This window comes from Eschscholzia californica, unplaced genomic scaffold (genome assembly GCF_041429995.1).
Source record: "Eschscholzia californica isolate CP2 unplaced genomic scaffold, dmEscCali1.0.p SCAF_4, whole genome shotgun sequence".
NCBI classification, from domain to species: domain Eukaryota; kingdom Viridiplantae; phylum Streptophyta; class Magnoliopsida; order Ranunculales; family Papaveraceae; genus Eschscholzia; species Eschscholzia californica.
In genome coordinates this window covers 52590365-52608900 of record NW_028238461.1, presented here as the reverse complement: position 1 = coordinate 52608900, position 18536 = coordinate 52590365, and the positions used below count along the sequence as shown (strand labels likewise).

At 33.6% G+C, this 18536-nt stretch overlaps 2 protein-coding genes across 2 annotated transcripts; both read left to right on the top strand.

Annotated features, from left to right (window-relative positions):
• The first annotated feature begins 7867 nt into the window (after window positions 1-7867).
• Window positions 7868-10271, top strand: LOC147546010 (FAF-like protein (DUF3049)). Its single transcript, XM_086633911.1, has 2 exons — window positions 7868-8349; window positions 8454-10271. Exon 2 carries the CDS (start codon window positions 8473-8475, stop codon window positions 10066-10068), a length of 1596 nt encoding a protein of 531 aa, XP_086490037.1. The 5' UTR covers window positions 7868-8349; window positions 8454-8472; the 3' UTR covers window positions 10069-10271.
• A 3776-nt stretch (window positions 10272-14047) lies between these two features.
• On the top strand, window positions 14048-18274 carry LOC147546009 (Chaperone DnaJ-domain superfamily protein). Its single transcript, XM_086633914.1, has 9 exons — window positions 14048-14377; window positions 14883-14973; window positions 15078-15138; window positions 15780-15857; window positions 16254-16327; window positions 17326-17439; window positions 17542-17649; window positions 17844-17882; window positions 17980-18274. The coding sequence occupies exons 1-9, from the start codon at window positions 14295-14297 to the stop codon at window positions 18064-18066; spliced, it is 735 nt and encodes a 244-aa protein (XP_086490040.1). The 5' UTR covers window positions 14048-14294; the 3' UTR covers window positions 18067-18274.
• Window positions 18275-18536: the final 262 nt, after the last annotated feature.

Below are 18536 nucleotides of genomic sequence, written 5' to 3'. Positions count from 1 at the left end.
TGAGAGAGTTGTTGGCAAGTTATGTTTGGGTCCAACCCAACGTCTCACATGAGAAGGTTGTGGGCACGTTTTGTTGGTGTCCAACTTTTCAGATACCGCAATACAATTACAACCCGTCTTTCTGGTACAAAACACTTTGTAGGCAACTTTCCCACGTGAGAAAGATTTTTGTTTCCGGAAACATAAAAAACTCAAAAACATAATTAATAAGGTAAGGGTCTATTTAATAAAGAAAAGAATAATAGAGGATCAAACATGTTATCCATTTTGTTAGTATAAAGAAGGGGATGAAGTGATATATGATTTGAAGGAAATGCAAGAGAAAGGGGGATGTGGGTGATCCCACCAATAATTATGATGCTTGTTTTTGTCATCAACTCCTTCTACTAGCAGTAGCTAGTGATTTCAGAAATTCATGGGCTCCATCAGAAGATCTTCTCTCTGATTTTTTTTCTCATCTCTCATCAATCTTTTTCACTTATTCTCATCTTGTTTAAAATCATTGTAATAATTGAATGAATAATTTTACATCATCAACCTAGCTATGTGTTTCTCAAATGTGCATACTAGGATTTAAATCTTATTGCATTAGGTGCTAAATGGCCCGATTAAAGTGGGTCGGCCACAGACTCAAGATGATGTATGGCCGACCTCATTGGTGGCTCTATTTAGAGAGAAAGATTGAATGACCTGACTAACGGGAGCTGACCACATCAGCTCTATTTTTCAAAACTAGATAGTATATTCAAGAGAAAGAAGACATAATTCTTACATGATCAATAAAAAAGAACATGAATGCTGATTCCTCTCACTAGTAACATTATTTTGAGGATGAAATGTAAATGGGTTTTCAAATGTATTGTCACAAATATAATGTTGTCTTTAGTTTTCGTAGAAGTAAGATTTGCACCATGTGTCTCTGCCTCGGAGAGAAACACATGGTACCGTTGTCGTACTTCAACCTTTGGTATAAAGGCGGATCTTGGTATGTAAATTGTGCCACCAACTTTTTCCGAATGGTCATTACATTATGTTTCCATGACATGTATATAGTCACAGTATATCAAATGGCATAGATATATCAAGAAAATGAGAACAAACTTATAAACTTTCATCAAAATTAACTAAAATTACAAAAGATCAAAAGACCAAGAAAGTAAAATCTGAAAACCATAACCAGCAACCCTAGAGACTAACATCAGGAACCACCTTAAGTTACTATAATAACATACATCTATAACGTCTTGGGTAAACTACGGAGTATGATTTTAGATACCCGAACCCAGGGCCTCTCAATCCTAGAGAACAAGAAAAACTAGACAGATTCTTGACAGATATCTTATGTAGTTTGTTGTGTTCATTATTTAGTAAATAATGTTATCAAAAATACAAATCTACGTGGAATTTCTGCCTAGGTCAGTCTGCCGATTTTTCTTGTTCGTAGTATGTTACCGTATTATAATGCCTTAAGTTATCGGATTATTGTTGGAAGAACCTAGGGAAATATATTGAAAAATATAATGGAAGAAAAAGAGAATCAATTAACTTGGCAGGATAGACTAATTTATGTAATATGTCCCGACAATTCTAATGATTCCAGCAACCAAGAACCTAACAACAATTTACATGCAAGTTGCATGGTTCCATTTCCAAACCAATGCATTTTTGACACATGTCTCAAAAGAATCTCCACTATCCGACGGTCAAGATCTATCCACATCTACTCCTACTTTTTCATTTCCAGATGCCCACTTTTTTCTTTTCTTTTATATGGGAAACCCTCATGTCTTCTAAATTTAGATATTTCTTCTACTTACCACTAAAATGTTTTCTTTCTTACAATTCTTTGTATTGATCCACCATTACACCATTAAATTATAGTATAAGGATGGATAAAATAAATAAGCAATTATTGTAACAATAACACGTAACCCTAATAATGGTCTTAAATACTAAGAAATTTCCATCACTGAGAGTACACCACATTTTATTGATAGTTAGAGAGGTACCACATTTTATTGATGGTTAGAGAGGTACTCAAACCAACAATCATAGTCAATAGAACCCACAATTTCGATTTGCACTATCACCAAAATTAGTCTCCACGTTTTAGCCAGTAACGTTTACACTGATATTTTTTTTAAGAAAACAAAACCCATAACTATTAGACTTTGGCTCTGTATATAAAGGCGTCACACATTTGTGTTCAATAACATAAAATTATCCAAAAATCAACTTTCCAATGCACAATGGTATATTTCATGCATGGATACGTAGTTTTTCATGTGCATGGATACTTGAATCATACGTTTAATTATTCTATATATTTGAATATTCTTATAAATATATAATTGGCTATGGGTTGTTCTCCAACATGAGTGATTCGACCTATCTAGTCTAATATTAACGATTGATTGATGCTCTCACAATCGTTAAATTGGAGTCCGAAAACGTGGTTCACACCAATATCTGCCACATGTCACAAAAGTATTCGTTCATTTTTTTATATGGTAGGAAAAGGATCCTCATCTTGTCCATTATATTATAGCATTTCCTTTTTTTGGGTGCATGATGAAATGATCTTCTTCTTCTTCACTTCTAAGAATACTAAAGTGTTTCTAACACCTATTAAAAAGAGAGTGTGGAAGAGAATATCTTTCGTTCTCTTTCTTTCCTTGCCTTTCTCAGTGTTCCTTTCTTTGATTTTCAGTAAAGAAATCTTAAAAAATTCAAAGGAGAGGCCGTCTTTTAATCTAAAAGTTGAGGAGAATATAGAATTACTAAACAAATTCGGTTTATTTAGCCAATGCTTTATATCAACACTTTTTACCTTTTTCATTGTTCCGTTTTCTTTAGTTGTTACTATTTTTTACATAGATTAATTTTAAGAGTCGTTAAAATTCAATATGATGTTAATACATTATAAAAATATATACATGAACATAATAAGCCCTATTACTATTATAATCGGGCATTTTGAAGCTACGTGAGCTTTTAACAAAAAACCATTGAAGCTACGTGAGCTTTTAACAAAAAAAAATGAAGCTACATGAGGGACATGAGAGCTTGTTCTTACTATACTCATTTTTATAACTTGTAATATATTTATGCATGAGAATTGAGAATTCACCCCAACATTTTATTTTTGATTGATCTTAAAAAACAATTCATCATGTTAGCTCAACATGAAAAATGAAAAATGAATTTGATAGCAGAAAGATAAATAGGAATCCAATTAATAAAGAATGTAAAATAATATTTATCAAGGAAACGGGATGCATCTTCTCAATTTGTTTCTTTCCACTTGTTTGACAAAATTTCAAATAGAAAAAACATTTTCATTTAAGTGACATTGTTAATGTCACCGGAGAGGGTTCAGGGGAAGCTGCCACTAAACTGCCTGACAAAAAAACTTGTAACATGTCTATGTTAATAAAAAAGAGTAAATGGGTGAAACAAAAAAAGTTCGGTGTTACAGGGAAATAAAGAAATTTACTGAGGTATAAAATTTTGGGTGGAAACAAAAAAAATAGAATTTTTTGTAACCCTCCACACACCATAATCCTAGTACTTTTCAACTTCTTCTTCCTCTCCCACTACCACCATCAACTCCGGCGACCTTCGATCACCACCAATTACGACCACACCTCCACCATCTACGTCAACACTTCTTCCCTCTTTTGTTTTTCTCTTTTTCTCTCACGGTCTCTCTCTCTTCTTCTCTCACCTGTTCCAGCGAAGAGAGGGTTCCTTCGTCGTAACCCTCGTCTGATTCTCGAAGAAACCCCTCCTTCGTGGCTTTGTCTGGTTTTCCACACGAATTTTTTTAAAGATGGGGTCTCCCCTTCGCTAGAAGTTACAGAGAATTAAAAGGCAGAGAGTGATGGAGAGAGAGAGAGAGAACTCCGGCTATTTTCGCCAGTGACGATTGTACCGACGATATAAAGGAGGGTGTGTTTGGAGCAACATTTTTAACTTTTCGCCTTTTGATATTTTATTCCTAAAAAAAACTTTTTTATTTCTCTACAACATGGTCACAAAAAATCCATACACATAGAAAATACTAGCATACCTAATGACGTATACACTTTCCTGTTTTTGACAAAAAGACGAATTCTGTGGATTTTATCGTTCTTAGACTATAAATACCGTTTACTAATTAAAAAAAAGTCGAAAAAAAACAGCCGAAACAGTTACGGTTTTCCTCGTGACTCGTGAGTGGGCAATCCTATTCCTATCTATCCGATCCGAACCGTCTTATTAGTACATAGAAAGTACACATGCATGCAGATGAACCGGAGAATCCAGTTGTGAGTAACATGTGTGTGGTTGAAGTTTTCTAGAGAGAGAGAAACAAAGCGTTACAGAAATAACAATTTTGTCGTCTTATCTCTCTGGCGTCATACACAGTGCAAGTGGGAATCGTAAGAGAAAATCTAGAGAGAGAAAGTTAGAGACCTTAATTGGTTGGGTAGAGAGAGAGAGAGAAAGCTGGAAAAAACAGAACCATATGCTCTCTTTCCATAACCTCTGGTCTCCTCTTTTATCTACAATTTCTTTTTATTTATTACTCCTATCTTTCTTTAATTCTTTTTTCCTTTTTTGCCTAAACTAATTCTTACTAATCCATAATTTACTAATTTTGTTGTTATCTTTAAACTAGAGATTAAAAGTTGGATACTTGGTTTAAATCCGACCCTTCATTTTGCTTTAAATTGGAGATATATTAAAAGTGAGTGAAAGAATCAATTTTTTAATTTAATTTTTCATTTTAAAAATAAAAAAAATGATTCTTTCCCGTACTAAGAATTAATCGAATGGTGGAGACATTATTGTTTAGATTTGACTTAAGAGATCCCATGGGTTCCACACTCCATATAATAATTAGGGTTTTAGAAAGAATTTATACTGAATTATATATAAAAATATAGTACATTATTATATTATTAGAGATTAATTAAATAAATTAGTGGTATGCCTTATAGGAGAAAGGCACCTATGTCCTATTGGTTCAAGAAGGTTGAACCCTAATCCTATTGGTTAATGTATAATTAACTAGTAGTTAATTTGGTCAATGGTGCAAAGCCTTTTAGGGTAAAGGCACCTATATCCTACTGGTCAAAGAAGATTAAACCCTAACCCTATTGGCTAATGTAAATTAATACTACTTAATTTGGTCAAAGGCATTAATCCCTAATTATAATTTGATTAGGGTATTGATTTCAAACCGAAAGTCAAAAACAAAGTAGAGAATGTTACTAATGGATAGTCTAATTATGAAGGATCTAGGTAGTTTATTCTTTTATCAAGGGCGTAATCAAGAAGAATACCATCATTAACAAGCATAATCCCTTTCAAAAAAAAATCAAGCATAATCAAAAGGCCTCAAACAATACAATTATAAATGTCATTAGTGGAGAAAATGCAATATAAATGGTGGTAACACGAATGAGTACCAATAATGAAAGTAATTAAACTGTCGGAAACAATCTTTATAACTATTAAAACGATCAAATAAAATAAAGCTAAGTTGTTCAAACAGTTGAAAAATGTAGTAATATTTTGTTTTTAATGTCAATGTTGTTTTTACAATCTTTGAAGTCAATAATAAAAAGAACGTAATATTTCGGTATATTTGGTGGCCTCTTGTTTATGTCTTACTATTTCGGTAATCCAGTTAATATATTTCGCCTTTAGAAAAAAGTAAAAGAAAAAAAAATTAGATAGTGGATATGCAAAATTGGACTTAATGACAAGATGTGAAAGAGTGTGTACCTACTTTATATTCCAACATTTTTTTGCTTGTTATAGCTAGAATTTCTTACATTTTTATTGATGCGATTAAATTAAGTACGTACGAAGAACAAAATGAGAATGATAAGGATTAACGAATAATAAAAAGAGTGATGAGAATTATTTCACCTGAAAAAACATTCTCATGCATATTAATGGCAAAAGAATAGGCCAAAGCAGAGAAAGAACAAAAAAAAGGAAAAGAGAGAAAATACTAGGTAATTGTCTATCAACTTTTCTCCTTATTGGGTCATTAATATTTTGGTTTCCCTCTTAACTTTAATTTTCAATTTCGTAGTAAAAATTATAAATTTATAATGGCGAGAAAATACTGCTACATATTTGTGTATTGTTCTCTAATTTCTGCAACACCTTTACAAACATAATTTAAGCAGAGATTGTGGTGATATCATTTAGTTACTACTCCATTCCAATCATGATCAATAATAAATTAGTAAATTTTTAATAATATCAGCTTATCTTTGTGAAAAAGAAAGTTTAAAAATAATCACCGACCAATTTAATTTTCAGTGAAATACAATTTTTGAGAATCTTATAGATCCTAGTAATGTGGAGCTAATTAGATACATGCATCATTGATATCGAAACAAACATGAGATATGTCGTTTTATTTTATTTTTCTCTTTACATATGTAGCTTAATGCAACTTCTAGGTTACCTAAATGTTGTTTCCTATTTCAGTTGCTCTAAGGTTGTAAGCAAAATTCTCCCAATACAAAAAAGGTGAGAATGTATCGATAGAAAATGATCTAGCAAATAAAATTTTAGGAAAATTTTAGAAGATAAGATTTTAAATTATAGGAAAGGCATACTTTGTGCTAGTTATTCATGAAGTATTGAAGTGCTAGTGACTAGTAGAATGATTATAATCGACCGTTTCATATGAAACAGATTCAAACTTATGCGTGTAAGTGATTAAAGATTTCCACTCGAAAAACCCAAAAAACAAAGTAAATTTGACCAAAAGATGGTTTGTGTGGATAAAAGGGTGATATTTTAGGGGTTGAAAAAAAATAAAGTTGGTAAGGTGATGATTGGTAGTTGCTTAATAGTGGGGTATTGCTTTCAAAATAAACAAAAGTCTTAATTAGTCATGGTTTTAACTTAACTTACTCCTTTGTTTTAGGCCAAGCAATGTAAGTAAAGGTTCAAAAATGATAGTCCGCCCAAACCCCAATCCAAAGCAGGAAATCCCCACCAACGAAGTTAGACAGACACAATTAAAAAAGAGAAGTGAAATCTGTTTGTCAGGGGCAGCCCGAATATATGGGAAGTCCCAAGCAGAATTAAAATTTGGGACCCTATATAGTGTTTGTAAGAAAAAATAAATAAAATTTTAATGATGATTAGAAGCGGATCCGATCTTTCGACCTCTCGTAATAATTTAAGCTCTTGAACCACTATAACTTGATTCATGTTATAAATCCATTTGAAAAGTAATACTAATTATTCCGAAAATAGCATACACAATTTGATATATAAGACTCTTGACTACGTTGGGGCCCAAAGCGACCGCTTTGGGTGTTTTGGGCCCGGGCCGCCCGGCTATTTGTCTACCTAAGTCAGTTGGAATTTCACTAGCATAAGATTCTGAAAAATTACCATCCACGTCTGGCGTTATTTTCCTTCAAAGGTGCTACATGATGCGAAAATATTGCCGGAGCATGGCACATATGTTGTTGTTTATTCTCTACTCTGGCATGCCATACCAAGTCCCTAATCGGGTCATTTCTTGGACAAGATTTTTGGGGCGGCTAAGTATCATTTTTGGTTTCTCTCTGGCTTAGTCTTTGGTGTCTTAGTGGGTTTGGTCACTTTGGGGACTTCACTTGGAACTAATCAACATCAGTGCCTTTTTGGGTGAGTGGACGAGTACTTAGAGAGAGATAAGGAGGGTATCATGGATCGATGGAGGACAATGCATGAGAGAGATAGAGAGAGAGAGAGTACAAGACAGAGAAAGAGGGGTCTCTGCAAAAATCAAAGGGTCCCTCTCTCTCTCTCTCTATCTATACTTTCAAAAACCCAGGGACGGTGACGCCTTCTTCCATTGTTTTCACATAACATTATTCTTTCTCCTTTTTTTTTTATTTCATTACCCCCCTTCCCTCTCCTCCTCCTCCTCTGCCCAATCATGTTGCCTAGAAATGGATTCCTCTGCTTCTCTCTTAAGCTATACTTTTTAATCATCTCACTAAATACTGTTTTTTACTCATTTTTAGAGAAAGAGAGATAAAAAAAAAAATATTTTAAGTGGAAGATCAGACATCACAAATAGCGATAAAAAGGTTTCTTTTCATGGTGGCGTGGGAAATGGGGTCCAATGGACACGGTTCCAAAGGCCTTTTTCTCACCTACAAATACCACCCTTCTCCCCCTCTTCTATTATCCATCATCAATTTCCATTCTCTCTTCATCTTAAATACTACTACAAATTTCATCAATAACCCAAAATCAAAACAAATATTCAAATCAAACTTCTTGATTTTTAAATTGAACCTTCAATTTCTTGGATGCTAGTATTGCTCAATCGAGGTAATTCTTTTTACATTTTTTAGTTAGTTCGTCTTTCAATGATTAATAAGCTTAATTTAGAAATTCTTCTCGTGACTGACTGATTTTGATTTTTGTATTTGCAGATTGATTTAATCATCAAAGATGTCAATTTGTGTTCAAAATAAGAAGACTAGTAAAGGTTTATTATCTTGTAGTGAACCAAAAGGGATTGGATCAATTCTTGGGTCTGATCAATGTGATTCAAGATTACCTAAAACAGGGGAAAATTCAATTAGAAGGACACTTTCAGCTGATATGTCTTCAAAAAAATGGTTAAATCAACATGGGTTTTCACCATTAAAGAAGATTGCTTCATCTCAACAAATCAAATTTGAAGTTATTTCTGAAGAAGATAATAACAACAACAATAAGAATAAGAAAACAGATTTAGTAGTAGTAGGAGAAGAACAAACAGGACAATATGATATTTGGTGTTCAATTCTCTCTCAAAAACCCTCAACTCTTCCACCTCCTTATGTTCATCCTCTTGTTAAAAAATCTAAAACTTCATTAACTGGTAAAAGCCTTGAGATTTGTACTGAAAATTTAGGATCTGAATCTGGGTCTGATGGATTTTCTTCTTATTCTCCATCTGAGATTAGTTCTGATGAAGAACAAGAAGTAACAATAGTAGAAGAACAGAGTAAAAATCGATCATCACAAGCAGTAGAAGAAATGGGTATCATCAATCACAGTTCCTCTGTTAGTAGGAAATCTTCTTCATTTTCATCTCCACCAAGATCATTCCCTCCACCACTTCCTTCTCTCTCTGGAAATGGAGGAGGACTCCATATGAGACCTCATCGTCAAGATGGAAGATTAGTCCTTGAAGCTGTCCCTGTTCCTACTTGTCAAAATTACTTCCATGCCCAACGCCAAGATGGTCGTCTTCTTTTAACCTTCATTAATCCATCTCAAAATCTTACTCAAAATGATGATGAAGAAGAAGATATCGATGAAGAATTCGAAGAATTCGAATTTAGTGACGAGGAAAATGAAGAAGAGATTGAAGAACAAGAAGAAGAAGAGGAAACTGTTATGATGATTGAGGAAGAAGAAGAAGAAGAAGAGAGAGAATTAATGTTGGAAGCTATGAAAGTTCCAAAATTGCCAACTGGAGTGATAAATGTTCATAGATCAGCATTAATGGTGAATAAGTTGATGAATCCAAGAAATAATAGGAACCCATCTTGGTTTGATCATGAAGAAGAAGAAGAAGAATCAATATTCCCACAATCCCTTCCAGCACCACCACCACCATCAATGTCTCGATTGATACCAACACGAAAACAAGAACCACCACCACCACCACCGACAGTTTCTTTCAACGCTTACAAATACTGCTGGCGTAGGCAATCATCCGTAGTGGTGTCGGGTTGTGGAGTTCATTATCCACTCATCAATAACCAACAACAAAATTCACTACCCAACACCCAAAAGAATTACTACAATAGTTATAGTAACAACATCACCAAAACCACCACCCTCTCCACAACCACCACCACCTCAGCGGCCGCCGCCACCACCACAAAAAACAACAACAACAAAAATCCATTTGTCACAAAGGGTCATCAAAATGTTGTGGTAATGAGTAGTGGTGGAGAAAAGGTTGATAAATTGAGTCCTTATTTGAGAAGTTGCAAGGAACCAAGGAGGTCTTTATTGAGTTGGGAACCTTATTGCATTGCTACATCTTAAATTTTAAGAAGTTCACATATCTCTATATATTGTGATAATTAATTAACTATTGGTGTTATTTACACTCTGATTATGAGTTTAATTTTCTCTTAATTGCTTTCTATATTTATGTAATAATTAAAAGGGAGCATTGTAATTTATGGAGGAGAAATATGAGAAATTTTATCTATTATCAATAAGTATATATTTGTGTTATTGTCCCACTTAGTATTATATCAATAACCTAAATTATTTTCTTCAAATTTCGAAGGTTTATATTTCTAGGGGTGTGAATAGGGTACACACACAATCATCTGGATCAAATCCATTGAGGATATGCTTGCTTATCTAAGTAGTGTGTCACAATGGATTTTCGAATCACAACCAATTTTAATATGCTTTAAGGCTTTAATAGTTTACTTCGATCTCTTGACTCCATGAATCAAACACCCCTTAGGAAATTTAAATCTAATAATCTGTCAATTTAGACATATGATTGAATCGCCCCTAAAATAGCTCTCTTCAAATATTCTCATGGACTAGATTTCACGAACTCAGAATCAAAGAAAAAAAAGACACAAGTGGTATGTCTTCTTAATAGGGCTCACTCAAAACTAAGTAATGCATGCATGGAAATTAAATAAATAATTTTTTTACTAATTGGCTAAAATATATTTATTTATTTAAATAAGAAAGTAGTTTCTATTCCATGAATTAAGCTTTTGACAGACAAGATGTGAAATCACATAAGAAATATTCTTCCCTCAAAACACAAAATCTTCAAAATATATCCTTAAAATACTTGTCCAGTGAAATAGTTTTCACGTCAAATCTTGCCTCCTAGACTATTTCTTTTTGCCCTAAAACTTGTAAGGCTTTAACATTTTTTTTTTGATGAAGTGTGAGGCTTTAACATAAGGGGGCATCACTTTCAACAATCCCATACTCATGTATTTCATGTATTTAATTATAAATTAGCCTTTTGTGAAATAATTGATAATTATGTTTTTCGGAGGATGAAAAATCTTGAACGATCTCCAGACCAACGAAGATTTAACGTATGTAAACGTGTTTGTCATAAGATTTTTCTTGATCTATTTTGTCTCTTTCGTGATATTTAGGATCTTTAATTTGTGACCTTTAGGTCTTTTTATTTTACTTTTACAATCTTGTACTCCTTTCCCTTCGTGTTGTCTTTACTGTTGTGAGTTTCATGTTATTATTTACTTTAGTAAATTCATGTACTACTCAAAGGAGTCAAAACAATCAAAACCATGTAACTTGTTGGATCATGTTCCTTCTATGAATGAATTTCTGGTTAATCTCAAAAAATAAAAAAATAACACAAAAATAACGTAAATAAAATTTTTAAACTACAAAGTTCAATTTAAAATTTTACACGTCTACATGTAATTGATGCGTGAAATTGATTGAATAGGTGAAACTTAAATTAAGAGATTGATTAAAATGACAAATTTTCTACAAGACATACCACTAGAAAAAATTTCGTAATAGATAACAAACAATACTTTAAGAAAATTTAGCATCTGAAATCTAACATAGCAACATGGGTAGGGTTATCATAAATAATAGTAATAATATACATTATAAAATAAATATAATAATAATAATAATTTAGTTGAATAAAAAACAATTCATCTTAATTTGACTAGGTAGCTAAGAAAGATATGGGTTGATCATCTCATGCGCAGACTTTGTTGATTGAAATAGTGTATTATGTTTTCTCATGGTTTGGTGGTCGATGAGACCAACAAATCTAGCTTTTAGAGATTTTGGTGTCAAAAAATTTGATTTTGGGGAGCAATATTACCAATCTCTTTATTTTCTTGTTTGTTTGCCCTTTTTATTGAAACTTTTAGTTATATTTGATAATGATCCATTAAAATTATAGTTAGTGAGAGCAAGGCAACCTTTTAGGTTTGCCATCAACTTTCATGGCTTTGAATTGGTCAGCATTTTTGGACTTAATATAGCTTTTTCTTTTTCATTACTTTTGATTATTTTCTACAAATAATGCTTAGGTCAAATATGGGAGTTCATGACATATTGGTAGGATTTCTCTGTTTCCTACTATTAGTTTATTTTTTTTACAAATAAAATAAGAGTACACAACATCCATCAATCCATTAATAGGAAATATATATGGATCGAGCCGAATTTTGTATATTGTGGACATATTTTTATTCATAATGGTCTTTTACCCGATGATGACAATTTATAAGTTTGTTCATTAGTGAGGGGTTTTAACCATTGATAAAGATAGAGGGTCAAATAGGAAACTAGTTGTAAACAAACCACCATGGCAATACTTTCCATTTGATTTTCCCTATCAAATTTTAGAAAAAAGTGGTTTCAAAATAAAGTCATCCCTTTCAAAATTATCTTTTTCACAAGTCAAGAAAAACATGTTGAGAGAGAAAAATAAAGAGCAAACCATTCTAACTACCATTGTGTCAATCAAAGTAAACAAGAAATAGCAAGTAATTAATTAATTAATTTTTGAATTCGTAGTCCAAAAATCTACACTTAAATACACATTTAGTCCACCCTAATATTAATATAGGATTTTAAGCCAAAATAATAATTATAATGGAAATTTAGTCCAAATTGACTCATCTCTATAGAAAAAACAGATCTCTATCATTTTTATTTAATTATAATATCCATTATAACCTTTTATATAAGAAAAAATCCACATTTGAAAACCAATCCACAAAATTCTCTCTCTTTTTCTCAGGATTTTTCGATTGATTTCAAACTTACTATCTGTTTCGCAATATACACGTTATTTAGTATCAATTACGTATATTTCTACAACAAAATACATTTTAGTATGGTTAAAGTACGTCTAGATGTCAAAGTTACAGTGTTTTATGTTTATTGATTCTTGTTTTGTTTCATAATTATTATTTATTGTTAAAGTTCATAGTTTATTTCATTTTTTATATGTGTCTTACATAACACATATGTATCAACAATGTTTCTTCCAAAAGGAAAAATGACTAAAATCCTATTTTGTGGAAAGATTGGACCTTAATCCCTTAATTAATCTCATACACTAATATACATCTTACTACTAATGTTACTTTCATGCATGTCCATATATATATATATATATATATATATATCCTTTATTTAAAGGAGATCTAATGTATATTTACCCACTAGTAGTATGTATGCATAAAGTGACTAGGAACAAGGATCAACTTCCTCTATAATTGCAATTTTATAAATGGTCCAATGAAAGTTACATACACAAAATGGATTCTATCTTGTCTCTAATGGCCTATAAATTATATCTTCCTCAAATATCACTCTCCTCTCAAATATATCACTTCTTATACTGTAGTTATACATTATCATCGAATCTTTTCGCCTCCAAGCTTCCTACATGATAATAGGATTATTCTATTCTATACCTAAACGGTGAATAATGCCCACATAATCCGTCCGACAAAACTATTTAGCAAATAAAAAGTCCCAAATTTTAAGATCGAGGGTCACCACAATTACAAATCTCAACTCTCCATAAATTAGAATTCTGCTAAAATATCATGGAGTACTTAGACTTGGTTGTTATGATGGAGACCTTAAATTCCCAGCATTCTCCAATGGAATGAGAGTAGCACGCAGCCCTACAAGACGTTCTAAACGCGCCCCGCCTATAATTACTAAGAAAACCCTTTTACATATGAACACGGGCCGCTATAAAATAAGAGAGCCTTTACCAAGTTAGAACTATTAAGTTTCATTCTTTCTATCTAGACCTTATTCATTTTGTTCTAAAATTTAGATCTCATGCATTTTTTTTTCTCTAACTTCTCTTCCTCACATTCTTTTCCTTCTTTGTCACCCAAATTGACACTCTTACTGAAAATAATCGAGAAATAATGAAGAGAATATAATAGTTTGATAAGAAATTTCGTTGGTGCCCATAGAATTTGTTCACTTATATTTTAGTTGGGCTTATTAGCTCATTAAGATTTATTAGCCCAATTATCTGTCGATATTTTAGAGGCAAACAAACCTGGTACGGTCCTGGGGGTGAAAAAACTAGAGAGAGAAACGGAGTGATCATCTAGAGAGAGAGAGAGAGAGAGGAGGAGGGGGATTGGCCGATTGGGTGGTAGAAACTAGCCGGAGAAGTTCGTTTTCGTTCCTCTGTTGTTCAGATTCACTGAAACAAACCAAAATCATCTAGAGAGAGAGAGAGAGAGAAAGAGGAGATGGGTGAGGCGGACGATGATTTGCTTTTGAAACAGTTCTTCGCCGAAGTCAGCGAAGTCGAAAGGGATAACGAAGTCGTCAGGTCTTCCTTTTTTTCCTTCTTACTCTCTCATACTATGTTAATGATGAACCCTAATTGGAGCCGAACATATTTCCATGCTACTTCAATTCATCAACCTTCTGGTCATGGGGGTTTATATCTGTGACCTCAAAATTGGAGACTTTTTTTTCACTGTGAAATATTTCTTTTTAGGTTAGGGATGGATTTTCTAGGGCTAATTAAACTCAATCACGGCTTCCCCATATATACCAACTAGAGCTTACTTTTCTAACTTTCATCTTCTTGTTTGTGGGTTCTGTATGTCTACAATTTCTCCTTGAATTAAACCTAAGGGCTAGAAATTTTCTACATGTTCGGTTTTATTTCCCCTATTGTGTTCATCAATTTTTTATTTTCCTAAAAATATTATTGTTTGGAATTGCTTGACTCGGTCGCCGTATGTTCATGTGCTATTGCTCCTATTGTGTTCATCGATAATTTTGTTTTGCAAGTTTACGATGTGCTTTTCTCACTGAATAATATGCAGGATCCTTTCGTGCTTTAAATTAAACGCGTTTGAGTTTCTTAACCTACCTTTTGATTCATCACCAGAACAAGTTAAGAGACAATACAGAAAGGTACGCTTGACATGGCAACACTTCTTTATCATGAGTTTACGAGTCTACTAATATTTACGTGAAAGATGTTTATTTGCTTGTTTGTATTGCTTGAACTTTTGTAGTTGTCCTTGCTGGTTCACCCTGATAAATGTAAGCATCCACAAGCAAAGGAGGCGTTTTCAGGTAATGTAGACCAGGTCTTCCGCATATCATTTACATATAGTCGATTTTTCTTTCTCCAACTTCTCGTTTACTTTCTGGTGAATGTATCATGGACTTCTACTAGTTTATGCACAAGTATTTTTATCAACTGAAAAAGATTGACATCAAGATAAGGACCATTTAGATGAGTTTTTTTTTTTTTATAGATTTCTGATTGTGCTACTCCTCGGACTCATTATAAAGTCTAAGGTAGTTGTTTTCTGCAAAGTTGAATTCTTGAGCTTTCTATATTTCAACCTTACATGAGTAGCTTAAGAGCTGGCGAGCATTGGAGCAATAAGATTTCTTTTCGAGATTAGCTAATTTTGTGACCAGGGTCACCCATCACTTGTTTATTCAAACATATCCACTTTATATCCTGCCACCACAACTTCAGAATCACAATCGTCCTTTACTATTGACTACCACCGTGCTGCTGTTTTCTGAATATTATTTCTCGCAGTAATTGAAGGTTTTTGATGTCTTGGGTTTGATACAGCCTAACTAAAATATTGGATGTGCTTATGCTGATATTTGATTGCTATGGTTGGTTGCTCTTTTTTTTTTTTTTTTTTTTTTTTTTTGCATTTACTGACACATTCATTTTGTGGATTTATGGGCAGCATTGGCAAAAGCACAACAGCTATTACTTGATCCACAGGAAAGGGATTATCTAGTCAGTCAAGTTAACTCAGCAAAAGGTGGGCTTAGTGTTTGAACATGTTATTATGCACGTAAATTTTCTTCTTTAGGATCATAGAGTCTACAGTTCATCAATTGTTTTATACCATAGATCACTGGACCCTTGGGCTTCAGAGGACAGGTTACGTGTTTGTCTATATAGCGTAACAGATTTTAGATATATTTGACATAAATCGGTCCAAGCCTCCAAGGCCCATAAATTAAATTGATAATAATTCATTATGTCAATGGTGCTATAAGATTTTCCGTTCTTCTGTTTCATTGTGGTGTTGATTTCATAAAATAACCTCTTACTTTGTACGCTCCTTCTGATAAAACCTTTATTTATTATTTGTGTTTTATTTTATTTTTCTTTTATGTGCTATCACCTTCTCATATCCATGAATGAAATGCAGAGGAACTCCGAGCTAAGAGGAAGAAGCAGTTGAAGAAAGACAATGCTTCTAAGATTAAGTCCCAGGTTGATGAGGTATGGTTTCTAATTAATTAGGAGTTGTCATTTCATAATAAAGAGTTCCTCGTCTCATCGTCTGGAACTACATTCTAACATGGCCCGTTTAGATTCCAACTTCCAGTAATTATGAGGAATTATATTTTCAACTATGACTTGTATGGTATTTTTACGAGTTCAGAATTTTATGTCAATTTCTCTAAATACTCTCTCTTTGAAAGCTATTTTTTAACAAAGTCAAGTAGCAAAGAAAGTCTGTCAAATATAGGAAATAAATTAAAAGGTAGTCTCAGACTCTCAGTATATTGGTCTATTGGGTATACGTATACCCCTTTGTTGCTTTTATCAATATCAACGCTTCAACACTCATGTTCTTTACTCAGAAGGTGCTTAAAAATGAAATAGTGGCAAGTTAAACCAAGACAATTTTCTGAGTATCTCTATCCTTCTCTCTGAAGTCAATGACTTCCTGGCTAGAGAGTCCTAGACTAACTGAGACAAGGAGCCCCTTTTTACATCATATGCAGTACACAAGCTTGAAATTATTGCAGTAGGTCTTCACAGTTGAGACCCTTGATATGCATCACTACTGAGAGCCTGCTAACCAAAGGGCCGTCCTAGCTAGTGAGAACTGAGAATGACCTGTTCCAGTACAATTGTAAATGGATGGATGTCGTGAAGAGGATTGGGAGTACTTAATAAATTTGTAAAGCTCCTTTGTCAAGTGAGCAATCGCGACGGGGCTGGAGGAAGAAGCATTTGCTAGCTCTGCCCCAACAGCTCTTCTTCCTTTTGGGATTACCATCCATTTAATCTGCCTGGTAGCTATGGAATTGGTAGGAAAAGGAAAATGATGAGAAAGGCAGCAATGAACTTAGAAGAAACTTTGCAGAAGTCCCCTCGTCCCATAAACTTTGCCTTTCCTTTGGCTCATCTGCCTTCTTTCTATCTATAGAGATAATGTTCCATTATTTATTGTTTTTGGGTGATGTCAGCTTGTTTACTTTGACATGCAGGGAAAATATGAACAGCAATACGAGCAATCAGAAGAATTCCAGCAGCAACTGAAGTTGAAGGTGCGACAGCTGTTAACAGACCAAGAATGGCGTCGAAGGAAAATGCAGATGAGGGTATATAATGCCTTACTCTTCCCCTATTCTCCTTTATGTTTTTCTTTCTTGTCTTCATAACTCTTGACTCACTTACAATTCTTCAATTTCATTATGTCGCAGATATCTGAAGAAGAAGGAAGACTGAAGAAGGATGAAGAAGAAACAAGAGAGATGTGGAAAAAGAAGCGTGAGCATGAAGAGCAGTGGGAAGGAACAAGAGAGAACAGAGTTTGTTATCCATCACTTTTCAGTTTTTTGTTGTCTTTGTGTTTTTATATCTCTTGCCCTAGTTGCCGAATAGTGTTGCACTTGTCCATAGTCCAGTTCTAGTTAAAACCCAGATTGCTATAAATGCCATGTAGTTGTTAAATTCTAATTTCCAGGATTCCAGGTTCTAATGACTTTCCGTTTAAATATATCAGGTTTCCAGCTGGAGAGATTTCCAGAAAACGGGAAAGAAGGTGATAATATTGATTTGGTTCCTTTTCTTGTGCAACGACTTATTTGCTACAATTATGGCCTGAGGTTGATTTAAGCTTGTTATTGTGATATTTGCAGGCGAAGAAAGGGGAAATTCGACCTCCGAAGCTGAAAACAGAAGACCCAAACAAATCTTACGTTCAAAGACCAGTGAAGCGAGGTTAAAAGACATGGGTTGGTCAGAAAGCTCTCTATTTCAAGCTGGACTGACCACTCACTTAGGTGGTTAGGAGAAGCTTGTTATTTCCACACATTTACTGAACTTCAGTTCTCACTCACCACCTGTTTAAATTGAACCAGAAATCTTTTGTTTGGTGTGATTCCAAAACTTAGATGTATGGTTTATTGAAGAAAGTATATTCTCTCTTAATTACTTGTATGGTGTGACTCTTTCAACTGTATATGCAGAAATCCGGATTAGCTCAAGCACAATTCGAAGCGAATTAGGATGATTACTTCAATGGAGAAAATGAGGTTAGACAAGTTTTTCTAAGTTGAATCCGGCAAAACCATACTCAAAACAGATTGAAACACTACAGAAATGTTACAGACTCCCATGAAGAATTCAAAACCAAGCCTATGAAAACCCGAGTTAATTCTGATGTTGCTCTTGCATTTAACATACCAGGATCCAT